This window comes from Monodelphis domestica, chromosome 4 (genome assembly GCF_027887165.1).
Source record: "Monodelphis domestica isolate mMonDom1 chromosome 4, mMonDom1.pri, whole genome shotgun sequence".
Taxonomy (NCBI): Eukaryota; Metazoa; Chordata; class Mammalia; order Didelphimorphia; family Didelphidae; genus Monodelphis; species Monodelphis domestica.
In genome coordinates, this window is record NC_077230.1 from 8,573,006 (window position 1) to 8,587,085 (window position 14,080).

The 14,080-nt window shown below is 35.3% G+C and overlaps 1 protein-coding gene across 1 annotated transcript in view; it reads left to right on the top strand.

The window, feature by feature from the left end:
- Positions 1-14,080, top strand: part of ABCG1 (ATP binding cassette subfamily G member 1) — a 90,257-nt gene that overhangs the window by 24,924 nt on the left and 51,253 nt on the right. Inside the window, exon 3 of the mRNA XM_001364473.3 lies at positions 6,811-6,928. Within this exon, the coding sequence (XP_001364510.1) occupies positions 6,811-6,928 (118 nt within the window). The remainder of the gene's footprint in view (positions 1-6,810; positions 6,929-14,080) is intronic.

Genomic DNA, 14,080 nt, shown 5'->3' on the forward strand with positions numbered 1-14,080 from the left:
TTTATGTTAATATTGGGTTTTGCTCACCTTATGGGGTAGGAGAGAGGATCATTGTCTCAAGCTTCAGGCTTCTTTGCCCTCTTGTTTTCACAGCTAGCTCTAGGGGGGGTCTGTACATTTTTGACCCTTCTAAGGTGGTGTAATTTGGGGAGAGGTGTAATCATTGCTCTCCTGGTCTTTATTCTGGTCCTTACCCATGAAGGACCCAGTTTCCTTACAAGTACAAGTACTAATTCTCTCAGTCCTAGAACTGGGACCAGGAACTGAAGCTTCTCCTCTGTCTCCAGAATGGAACTGAGAATAAGATCCTTGTTCCCTTGATACTGAAAGTACTTCTCTATCCTGGAACTGTGATGGAATTGTACCCTAGAACTATGTAATGGGAAGTGTAATTGCTAAATGGCTTCTGGTTTTATATGTAGGGTCTGCATTAGAGACCTCCTATTACTCTTTCTGATTTGTTTTCTAATTCTTACCTTGAGCTCCTGAAACTATTGCGATTGTTCTGCTGCCTCCAAGGCCCAAAGCTGGTATTGCTCCTGGCTGGCCCCCTCCCAAGTACCATAGACTTCTGACTTTCTAAGTTGTCTTGGTCTAGAAAAATGTCTTACTTCAACCTTTTCCTGGCTATACTACTTCAGAATTCAACTTGCTGGTTTATTTTAATATTAAAGTTTAGAGAGGAATATTTAGGAATGTTTGTCTGGAATGTTCCCTCTTTTCTACCACGTAAAGTCCACCATTTCTCCTTTGAACCACTCAGAGGAAAAAAAAACATTTTTTTGGTTTCGGTTCAGTATTCTAAAAGGTCCTCTTTCTCATCAGTGATGGACCATTTCCCTGTTTTGCAACATGTATTCATTAATTCCTAGACTGATTTACTAGTTCTGGCGGCCATAGAAATAAAGCAAAGATGATAACTATATCACTCTGAAGGAAAAAAATTCTTCTTCTATAGTTTCCAGCACATAGATTAAATTGTCAGTTTACACATACCATTGAGAACCTTGCTTAATTTGGAAAACAATTTTTATTTAAACTCATTCTGTACCATCAAGGCTATAAACAAACCTAAACAATGGGGCTTACAGAACTGATCACTTGGCTTTTAGTGGCCATTTCAAAGAAAGCCTGAAGAAATGTGGGCTTAAAATGTGTTTTTCTAATGGATCCATTCAGAAAACAAGAGACTACACTTGAGAAAAAAACTATGGAAGAAGCACAGTAAGACAAAGAAACAAATTGTCTGAGGTTTTAAACTTTTATTTTATTTTTAGAAAAGCTAGCAAGGTCCCCTACAATTTCTTGAGAAACTAAGTGACTAGAAATTATGTTCCAATAAACAGAGCTCCAGCATCTAGCAAAATGAAGTGCCTGCTGTGGGTACAGGTCTCACAGGGAGACAAATAAGCATCGCTAGTATCTCTCCTCCAACCCCTTCTCTAAAAAAGACTTTAATTTCTGCTATTGGAGAAAGCAGGAGATTGGGGAGAGGGCTTTCTCTCAGTACTGAGCTAGAATTATATCTGGCTGTTCTCTTAAGTATTCGTGATCTACACATGGTTCAATGGGGATAGGATTGGGGATGGAGACCCTAAATGATCACTCTATTGCAAATATTAATAATATAGAAATGGGTCTTGATCAGTGATACGTACAAAACCCAGATGAATTGCTCGTTAGCTATGGAAGGTGGGAAGGAGGAGGAGAGGGAAAGAATATGAATAATGTAACCATGCAAAAATATTCCAAATTAAATAAATAAACAAATTTAAAAATATTCATGGTCTACTGGATATAATTTTAAAGTCCAAGCTAAACTTCCTTCCAAGCTCTCTACCCAAGATTTCAGCCTCTTCCCATCAATTACTAGTTCCACAATGAACCCATGGCAAATAGCAAAGAAACTCATTTATTTATGTTGATAGCAAAACAGAAGTCAGAGAAAGTATACATATGAGAATATATGCCAGACAGAACAGATTAAAGGAGTTCCTTTGGGAGCAAGGAAACTCAGTTCAGCTGAGAGAGAGTCCCAGATCTCTCCCCAAGGAAATTCCCTAAAGTCTCTGGTGTAGCTAGCTGGGGTTGAGGACTTGATGGCGATGGCCAGCTTCTCTCAGTTCAGCTTCTTCCCAGAGCCTTTTCCTCCCATCAGCAGCCTGATGTGGAGTTGGTGTTATCCTTCTTTCTTAAAGTTGGAAGTCAGAAGAACCCCAAAAGACAAGAGAGTTGAGATAACGCTTTTCCTCTCCTCTTCAGCTGTGCCATCCTTCACTTAATTACAGGGCATTGAGCTCCACCAATAAGAAGACTGTCCTCTATGAATGATCTTTGGGGTTCAGGTTACAGAAACAAAACACAGAAATCAGAAAGACAGGCTATGTAGAGACAATTTAAGAAGATGATAAGGCAAAAACCCGGATGCAAAGAGGAATATGATAAGACAAAAACATCAAAATGCAAGAAATAACTGCTTTAAACTTCTGAATGTAGAAAACAGTGCTAAGTTTAAGAATGCATAGATTGCCTGCAAAAAAAAAATGTTATGCGGGGTTACATCGTGTGACATATTGCTACATTTTGCAAATTAGCAAAGATGACCAAAAATGGCAGTTGTCAATGCTGAAGCAGTTGTGGGAAGGTGGACCTTTTGGTTCATTGTTTGGTGGAGTTGTGAATTGGTTCTACTCTTTCGGAAAGCAATTTAGAATGATGAAATTTAAGTCCCTATTTGACCCAGAGATTCCATTACTGGCCCACCCTCTAAGCAAGTCCTTTCTTTTTTGCTGGTTTTTTTTTAATTTTATATCTTTTTACTTTGCCAGAATTATTGTTTCCATTAAAATTTTACTTGATTACTTGTAGACGGTCATATTTATTAAAAAAAAAAAGATTGTTTTCCTCTTTGGCTATCCTATTTCCTCAAATTCTATTTCTTATCTTATTGCTACATTTAGCATTTAACATTTTAAATAAGAGTGATGCTAAAGATATGCTTGTTTTCTGTCCTGCTCTTATTAAAAACTCTTCTAGTTTATTTGAATTATGTATAATGTCAGCTCTTCTCAAGTCAAATCCTTAATACGTATTTATGGGAAATGAGGAATATAAATGCAAGCAGGATGAAAGACAGTGACTATCCTCGCCTTAAAATTGTTCTTTCTATTAATACTGTTAGAGACTATAAGTGTTTCCCTCTTCTGCTACTAGTTCAGGAGTTTATATTCTGATGGAGAGGACAATGCATAAAAAAATAGCTGAAAAGCATCAAGCTAGCAATGAAGGTGCTCAGAATACTATGTGATATATAGTAGGAGATCTTGGTCTAAATAGGTATGTTGAGGCAAGGTAAAGAAGGTCCAGGGAATTCATAGTGCAGCTTGGGGAGGAATTAAAAGTTGCCTTGGGTTTATTCCTTAAAATGGAGCTTCTGGGAGAAACCATCTAATCTGAGAGACCTCAGAGAGAGAGGATAACTAATGTAAGAAGCAGTGAGGGGCCAGGCCTGGAAATGGGAGGTCCTGGGTTCAAATCCATCCTCAGATACTTCTTAGCTGCATGACCTTAGACAAATCATATAACTATTTTGTTGACTAATTTCTTCTTGAATCTATCTTCCTTTACCTCCTACATCTTCTCCCATTTCCTAGTTGAGTATAATCTATTTCTATACCAAACTGAATGAATATGCTTAACAGGAGAGCTCTCTTCAGTTTATATAAAGGCGAAATTCATGTTCAGTCCATTCTCCAAACCCTTCCCAAACATTTTTATCTTCATGTACCTTTTTAAGTGCAGTAAGGTCAACCCCCTTCCTCGCCCTTTCTTTTCGAATGATTTTTCCTTCTCATTTCTTCAGTCTCTTTATACCATTGAAGAATAACTACCCTGCTCCCAGCCCTCCTGTCTAATTTACTTTCTAAGACCTTCAAGACACAGTTCTGTGGGGAACCTTGTTTCTTCTTCCCCCTGCTTAGCTTATAAACACTTCATCACATCCAGTTGCTTAAAGGGATGTTACCTTTCTAGATTTCTTTTGACTCCTGTTTGCATTTCAAAGCATCCATTTAGTTTTTTATCAAGACTATTTGGAAGTCCTCTATTTCATTAAAAGTCAATTCTCCTTCCCTTGGACAGTTTTTCTTATTAAATTTTTCTTGGTTGGAAGCACTTATCTTTGGCCTTCTGAAATATCGTATTCCAAATTTTCCCTTCCTTTATGATTGTCAAGTCTTGTCTGACCTTAACACTTAAATCCTCCTTTCTGGCTAATGAAAATATTTTGCTTCAACCTTAAAACTACAGATTTTGTCAATGATGTTCCTGGAACTTTTCATTTTAGTGTTCCTTTTAAGGACCTCCCAGTGGGATCTTTCTCCTTTCACTTTGCTTTCTGTTTATAATAGGTCTGGAAAGTTTCAAATTTTATTTTTAAAAATTGGTTTAAAATTGTTTTAAAATGCCTCCCTAAGAGGAACATCATCTGTTCTGTAGGACACAAAATACACTTTAAATATGAGATCATAAATATCCATTTCATATTAATTGCTCAACAGCATATCAAAATTCTTGCATGACTTTAACATACTTTCAGTATGTACTTCTTTATGAATGTTTCCCTCTTCTCTTCTGTGCATTAAAAAAGGTGTTTCAGTGGTCCTCTTATTTGCATCACTATTGCTACTCATACATGTCCCCCAGTTTTGTCTACACTTAAAAATTAGCGGGGGAGGTGAAATCTTTGTAACAAATAATAATAATAATCAAGCAAAATTAATCTACTTGAGGATCATATCCAATGGTGTATGATGCTTTACCTTGAGCCTACCACTCTTCTGCCAGGAGGGTGGGTGGGTGACATGCGTCATCATGATTGCTCTTTAGATTTGATTGGACATTGCATTGATAAGATTTCTTAAAGCCCGTGGAGATGTCATGATTTTCCCAGTATCATAGTGCAGAAATAAATCATCAGAGGTAGGTTTTGAATCCCATTCGATTCTGATTTAGGATCATTAAGTCCCTTTTCTACTTTACCTTGTTGTCCCCTAATCAGAATTTACCTTTAAACCTGACTGGACCAAGATTTTTTTACTTGGTAATTCTTTGTTCAATTTCAATTTATGATGATTCTGAAATGGATAAATTGTTCGTGTGTTTTGTTTTGAGACCAATGCCTTTTTGCATTTTGTGTTTTAAATTGTTAGTACATTTTAATTTCTTATTTAATGATGGATCCAATATGTTTGGATAGACAAAAATCTTTTATCAGATGTGTTTCCATATTGAACTGGAACTGCAAGTACCACGACTTACTATGTTGACATGTAGGCTCTTAGCTTTGGATATAGGGTTTATTCTTCTGACTCAGTGGGAGTGGCAAGGAGACTGATCAAAAGAACCTCAGGCTAGTTGGGAAAAAAGTATTGACAATAAAAGTATGTTCTGGGTTAACTGTTCTGCTGATGGAACTCTACAAAGCTTTGAACATGGGCTACTGTCCTGCCAAGGAGAAAGTAGAAAGCAAGCTTCGAGTTACATTATGATATTGTCATGTTAGTAAGTAGGGGCGTGGATCTAGTTCTTTACCATTTATAGGAGTTTCACATTCTCTCATGCTTTTTTCCTATCTTAATGATAACAGGTCTCAGTCATCCCCCAGGTAACACTTACTTTCCGTAATGAGCCAGTAGTACAGTAGTGGTTCTACGTCCTTTCTTTCCACCCTTCGTAGCATCTCTTAAACGAGACCGTAGGGACTTCTGTTCAAAGTAGGGCTGTGCCTGAAAAAGTTGTGGAGCATAAAGAAACGGCTCTGAACTATGCCTGAAGATGACTTTCTGAAAAATACGTAAGGACGATGATAGGGGTTGTTAGCTACTAAGGGAAAGATATCTGGCTTTAGAATGAGAAGCCATCTGGGTTGAAACATGAGGGCTAGTATTTCTTGGCAATGTGAATTTGTCACCTTCGGTTTCCTCATTTGTAGAGTGCGGCTAATACTTATAACACCTACCTCACAAGACCATTTTGAGGAAAGTGCTTTGAGATCTTTAAAGCACTGTACAAATGTGTGTTGTTTTTATTATGGTTACCTTTCATTTTCTGTTATTTTATCCTTGGAATACAAAAAGTGGGAGCTATTCTTGGCAGAGTCTGCCACTATATACTTGAAAGATGAGATTTTAGGAGATCTCCAAAATCTGTATGTTTCTTTTATGACCATTTAGATAGACCTCATAGAGACAAATATATTATTGTAAATCTGGGATAGGGAAGTGTATTTTCTGATGAGATACTGTACTCTGTAGGGACTCTGACCTTAAGCTTTGCCTTTAAATTCTGCAGCTTTCATTTGAATCTTTGCAAACTTTTCAGATTATTTATTGAACAAAGTCACTACAGTCTTGAATGATGTGATCTCCTTCCTCCCTTCTCTCCAATATTTCCTCTAAAATATATTTGGGTTGAAATTGCATATATTCCCAAGAGAAATTTTCTATAGATCATGAGATGTTCTTTCAAATGGAAGAGCTTTAGAGGAAGTTGCATTCCACTGAAATTCTGATGAAAAATAATTTAAAAAAAAAACTAAATAAATGACAGGGTTCGTGTTATTTTGGAAGCCGTGGTGCCAGGTGACATGAGAAGTATTTACTTTTATACCTGGTGTTAATTACTGGATTGGTGTCATTTTGTACGGTATATATCAGTTTTGCTCAGTGTACGTGTTTGTGCATATGGGATTTTTAAAGGAATTATATGTTATGTCTTAAATAATAAAATGTTGATGTACTTTTTTTTTAGGATACAAGACTCTTTTGAAAGGAATATCAGGGAAATTCAGCAGTGGAGAACTTGTTGCAATTATGGGTCCTTCTGGAGCTGGAAAATCAACTCTCATGAACATTCTGGCAGGATACAGGTGACTAAAAGGGAAAATCAGAGTTCAAGGGTCTAACTCAATTCGTTACAATTATACAACTATTTGCCACTGATTAAAAACAGATATTGTTTGAACCACATAGGTGCTCTAGGGGATGCTAGAGATTCCCCACCTGAATTAAGGAAATAGAACGTGTATGAATGAAAAATCCAATAACAATAAGAGATAAGTATATGGTAGATGTTAAATGCTCATAAATATCTGGGGTTTAGAAGAAGGTAGATTGAGAAAGTTTCGAGAAGAAACATAGTGGAATAGAAGGAGCACCAGTTTTCACATCATGTCGCTGATACAAATTCTGTCTCGATATTTATTACCCATTGTGGGCATTTTTCTTGGCTATAAAATGAAGGAATTAGACAAGATGGTCTTCAAGGTTCCCAGTAATCCTAGAATCTATGATCCAGTAAGGAAGACTAAGTAAGATTTATGACAACGGGTTGTGGTGCTTTTGAAGATGAGAATGACCAATGAGAATAAAAGAGTAGAAATATTAACAGCCAAGGAATATTAGGAACAGCTAGGTAGTGCAGTAGATGGAGCATTGGACATGTATGTCAGGAAGACCCAAGATAAAATCTGGCTTTCAACACTTATTAGTCTTATGACACCAGACAAATCATTTAACTCTGCTTGCCTCAGTTTCTTCAACTATAAAATCTGGATAACAATAGCTTCTATCTGCTAAAAGTTGTTGTGGAGATAAAATAAGATAGTATTTGTAAATCACATAGCATTGTAGCTGGCACAGAGTGGGAACTTAATAAGTCTTTATTTTCTCCTTCCCTCCTTCCTTTTATTCCTCTGTCCCTTTTTCCTTCAGTCTGTCCTCCCTTAAACCCTCCCACCCTTCCTTTCCTCCTTCCCTAACTTCTTTACTTTTTTCTTTCCTTCTCCCTTTCCTTCCTTTTTTCCTTCCTTCCTTTTTTCTTTCCATCCATTCTTCCATCTACCCTTCTCTGCAATCAGTAGATGGTTTGCTTTGTTTGAAGCTGTTGATTTACATAGCTTTTATTTTGTAATCAAAAAAAGATCAGATAAAGCATTTTGCAAATCTTAAAATTATCAGTATTAGCCATTATTATTTATAGTTGTGCAGAATTAAGGGAATAAAAATCATTGGTCTTTTTCCAAATGGAAAACTGGCTTCAAAAATATTGGTTTATATTGTCTTATACCAAATTTTCAAATAAATGTGGTAAATATCACAGAATTAGTCTGTTAACACTGTTATAAAAAATAAACAATGGGAATGAACTCTCTTGAACAAAATTAAAATATAATTTTTTTTTACAACTTTAACCCAGAATTAAAAAAAAAATCCCAATAACTTCTTGCTGTTCTAAACTGAGATCTGAAAATATAGAAAAGACTTCTGATTAAGACAATGAGGTCAAAGGAGAAAAAGAAGCCATGCTTTGTCACAAACTCCAGGAAACATCTGAAAGTGACCCCAAGGAGAAATGGTAGTAAACTCTCCTGGTTAAAAGATAGACAGAGATAGGTAAGGAGGTCTTCTCAGAAGACCTAGCTCAAGACCAAGTAAATGACAAAGTCAGAGGCATGGCAAAGACTGTAGAAGTTAGAAGAGCCAAGAAGAACTCCCCAAAATACCTGGTACTGGTCAGCACATTGAGCAAGGGCATTTGAAAACCATATGTTCCAATATTTAGGGACCTGGACTATCAGACTAGAAGTGGAAATAGAATCAGTCCCCATGAAGACAGCCCTGGCCAAGCCATTATGGGCACAACTTGGAGGACTGTGTAGGAAGCCAGACACGACAACATTCTAACTGAATTTGTCAGGACTCCTACCAAGAAACGAGTTCCTAATTACTTATGCTAGAAGAATATAAAGTCTAACCAAGACCAAAACCCTCACAAGAGGACTAGCCAAAGTACTGAGATTATGGTAGGATTGAGTACCTAATTCTCGTAGTCTTATCTATCTGGGTCATCAGCAGTGGCAACAGCATATGAACTAAAAAGGGGCCACAACCAATAAGGGCAAGAGGAAATTGTCCCAAGCACAGTTTTCCAAACCAAGAATTGAGGCAAGAAATATGAGTTAAATAGAAGAAAAAGACTGAATATAATGAATGGTTTGAGAATGGTCTATGACTATGGTCTGAGAAATTGAAATCACAAAAGAACTACTACAAGTAATCTTTTAGTTGTAAAAAAAAATGACTTGGAAACAGGATCACACTCAGGATCATGCAAAACTTGGGAAAAGATATTATAATAAACAAGAGAAAACTTTGGAATATGATGTTCAGGAAGTCAAAAGATGTGATGAGATTGTCACCATGAGTTGTTTACAAAAATTTGCACAACTGGGCCTAATAAATCAGGGGAAAATGAATTTTTAATCGAATAGTATGATTTCAAGCATGTCTAATGAAAAGAAGAGAGATGTGTAGAAACTTTTAAATGTAAACAGAAGAGTTAGGAGAAAATTAGATAGGTTAGTAGCTACGACCAATTGGAAGGGGTTAAATGATCATGAAATGATTACATTCTAATTTGGAGGAAAGGAGACAATTTCTCTTTCAGAATACTGATAATCTCTGAGTTAAGACAAGAGGTGAGTGACTCTTTTTCTTTTGTTAAGATTTTAACAGAGGAAATAAAAGGGAGGAGATAAAGGAATATACTAGGGAAAAATGAGGAAGAAGAGAAACATTTCTTATAAACAGGTTACACACACAAAAAAACATATAAACAGAGAAAAAGAAGGAATTAGGCATTTCATTACCTCTTCTCTGAAACAGCTCATGCAATGTTGAAAACATATACATGTAGAATTTGATACTGAAATATATTAGTTTCTGCAGAGATAAAAGTAAAGAGAGAAGAAAGGAATGGAGTAGAAAAGGGAGAGTTGGGGAGCCAATAGCCATAGACTAAGCGGACTTCAATGTCTAAGAGCTGATCACAAAGAATGATTAATGAGGAAGAAAAAGATACGGTAACCAGAAATTGGGGTATGATTTTGAGGAAGGGAAATCTAGTTCAATTATTGATTGATAATAATGATCACTTTTCCTCTCTGCTCCAGAAAAAGAACATGCATCCTGCCTTCTTTTTTCTTATAATGAGTGGGGAAGAGTGATAAGAAGGAAAAATATTAAGGGGCTTAGATTGAGGTTTTACTGTTATTCATTCATTTTAATTGTCAGCTCTTGGTAACCTCATTTGGTAAAACGATATTGGAATGGTTTGCCATTTCCTTATCCAGCTCATTTTATAGATGAAGAACTCAGGAAGTTGTCTTTTTAAATCTATCTACTGCGTCATTTAGCTGTCCTATGATAAAGGAAACAAAATTATAATCATAACAGTGAACATGAATGAGATGGTAAACTCTCCCTTTAAAAGAATGAAAGTTGTATAATGGATTAAAAAATAGAATATCTTTTTTGCAGAAAATACATTTCAAGCAAAAAAAAAAAATATATATATATATATACACTCTGAGTTAAAAGAAATTTTTACCTGTTAGATGAAATTCCCAAAGTAAAAGTGACATGTAAGGTCTCAGTCAAAGCATCCGTAAAAAATAGACATGAGTAAAGATAGCTAAATGAGGATATTGTACATAGTTATAGGCAGTATATATCACTGAATAATATGAAAACTTAGTATGTGTATGTGTGCATATGTATGTATGCATATATATATATATATATGTCAACTGGTATCTAAGTACAAGAAGGAAAAATTAATTGAAATACAGAGAAAAATAGACAGCAATAGTTATTGGAAACCTCAGTGTGTCCTTTTCATACTTACATAAATTTAACAAAAAAAAAAAAGATAAATAAGAAACAAACTAAAGTCTTTATTAGGATATTAGTAAAGTTAGATATGACTATATTTTGGTGATTATTGAATGGCAATAGACAAATGTTATGCATGGCACCTTTACAAAAATCAACCATGTGCGGGGCATTAAAACCCCATAAATAAATTCAGAAAAGCAGATTCATCATATATTTTGTTGACTTAAATTTAATATAATAAATGTATAATCAATACATGGTCACTGAAGAGAGTATTCAAACACCTAGAGCCTAAGTAGTTTAATATAAAATAATTGGTAGGTTAAAAAATGAAAACAATAGATGATTTAATTAAAGAAAATGACAACAGTGAAACAACCTACCAGAACTTTTGGAATGTAGCCAAAGCAGTCCTTAGGGAAAAAATTATATCACTAAATGCTCTCATCAAATAAGGATACCATTTGGGCATACAGGTTAAAAACATAGAAAAATAACATATCAAAGACCCAAACAGAAAATTTGAAAATTAAATTGAAGGAACAAAACTTCATTGAGGGGAATAAATTAAAAAAAGAACTGGTTAAAAACACAATAAAATAGATAAACCCTTACTATTAATAAGGAAAAAATAAAATTGATCAACAATAAAAATCAACAATAGAATGCAAAAGTTGTAACAATTGAAGAAATAAAGAACATTTTCAGAAAATATAATTTCCAAGTTATTAGAAATTATTATACCAAATAAATACTAGCAGAACTGACAACCTAAAGCAAATGGATGAATGATCACAAAAAAGAATTTCAAGATTAACACAAATAGAAAGGGAATTTTGATAACTTAATTTAGAAAAAATAAATCAATGAAGCCATAAAGAAACTCCTAAAAGGGAAAAAAAATCCTCATTAGATTATTTTACAAGTGCATTTCATTAATCAATAAAAAGAAACCAAATGCAGCAATACATGAAATTTGCAAAAATAGGAAGAGATCCTACTGACTTCCTCTAAGTCAAATGTGCTCTTGATATCTTAACAACAACAACAAAAAGATACAAAGAAAGAAAACTGTACACAAATATTTCTAATGAGTATCAATGGAGAAATACTGAATAAATTATTACTGAATGGGTTGCAATAATGTATTAAAATATTATACTCTAAGCCAAGATGGGATTTATGCCAAAAATTCAGAGTTTGTTTGTTTATTAGGATTCTATACTCCAATGCTGTTCTTTCCTCTCTGAGCCAATTCCAGTGAGAGTAAGATTTAGTATTCCCCTTCACCACCCTCATCCTCCCCTCCTTGTAATAGTATTTCCCCCCTCTCTTTATGGAATATAATTTACCCCATTTTACTTCTTTCTCCTCTTTTTTTAACCCTAATTTGTTTTTACATATCCTAAACACCCTTTGTCTTCCAACTACTATGATAATTATGAGAGTTACAGATATTGTCTTTCCATATAACAATATAAACAATTTGATCTTGTTGAAGCCTTCACATTTTCTCACTTTCTTATTTACCTTTTTATAGTTCTTTTGAATTTTGTTTTTGGACATTAGACTTTCTGTTTAAGTTTGCTCTTTTCTTCAGGGATGCTTGGAAATCTTCTATTTGATGAAATGACCATACTTTCCCCAGAAAGAATATAGTCATTTTTGATGGTTAGGTCATTCTTGGTTGTAAACTCACTTCTCCTGCCTTCTGGAATATCTTATTCCAAGGCTTCTGGTCCTTCAATGTGAAAGCTGCCAGATCCTTTGTAATCTTAACTGGGGTTCTATAATATTTGAATTGTTTCTTTCTGGCTGTTTGCAATATTTTCTTCTTGACCTGGGAGCTCTTGAACTTGGCTATAACATTTTTGGGAGTTGTCATTTGGGGATTTCTTGCAGGAGGTGATCTGTTGATTCTTCCAATCTCTATTTTACACTCTTGTTCAAGAATTTCTGGGCAGTTTTCTTAGATAATTTCTTGTAATGTGATATTCAGACTTTTTTTTTCTGTTCATGACTTCCAGATAGTCTAATAATTCTTAAATTGTCTCTCCTAGATCTATTTTCCAGGTCAGTTGTTTTTCCAATGAGATATTTCATATTTTCTTTTTTTTTATTCTTTTAATTTTGTTTTATTGTTTCTTTTCTTTTTTAAAAATCCTTATCTTCTGTATTGGTTCCAAGGCAGAAGATCAGTAAGGGCTAGGCAATGGGGGTTAAGTGATTTGCCCAGGGTCACACAGCTAGGAAGTGTCTGAGGTCAGATTTGAACCTATGACCTCCTATTTCTGGGCCTCACTTTTAATCCACTGAGCCACACAGCTGCCCCGTTTTGTTATTTCTTGATGCCTCATGAAGTCATTAACTTCTGTTTGCCCAATTCTAATTTTTAAAGACTGAATTTCTTCCATGACATTTTAATTCTCCTTTTCCATTTGGCTCATTCTACTTTTTGCGATACTCTTTTCTTGATTGGCTTTTTTTTTTTGCCTTTTTCTGGAAGGTCAATTCATTTTTTTTACAAAACTCTTTTCTTCACTGGATTTTTGTGCCTCTTTTTTCCAGTTGACCAATTTTGCTTTTTAAACTGTTATTTTCTTTTTTGCATTAGTTTCATTTATTTTTCTCATTTTTCTTCAACATTGATTTTTTAATTCCTTTTTTAGTTCTTCCAGTGCTTGAGACCAATTTCCATTTTACTTTGAAGTTTTGAATCTAGTTACTTGGATATCACAGTCCCCTATTGGCTCTGTGTTTCACTCTTTATACCCATAGAAATTTTCTAGAGTTAAGTATTTCTTTTGCTATTTGCTCATTTTCCTAGACTTTTTTTGACTGTATACTGGGAATTCTGAAAGGTGATGATTCTGTCTCCTCTGCTGCTGGCTTCCAGGGCTCAGCACCAGGAACTATTTTGCTCTTTGGCTAGGTGTTCACCACAGCAGTGCAAGCTTGAAACAGCCAGGCACTACTTCTGGGTCCCACTATAAAATAGTGCCAGGACCTAGGACTTCAAGGGGTTGGGTGTTGAGTCCTCTATTGTTGGTATGGCCCAGGTCCTGGGATCCCAAGTTAGACTATACGCAGGCTCATAACCTTGTGCATTAGGTGCAAGTGGGGGGATGGGTGTTGGCCAGCACTTCTCTGCATGCATTTTTGCTTCCAGTTCCCCTTTATCCTATGAAAATCAACTCTCTCTTCATATCTTTCAAGTTGTGTTCAACAGGAGAGCCTTGACTCCATCTTGCTATTGGTTCTTGACTCCTGTCATTTTGAGGCACTTCTTAAACATTGCCTTGGAAGATTGTCAGACCAGTTTCAGTTTTTGCTGCTAAGCTGCC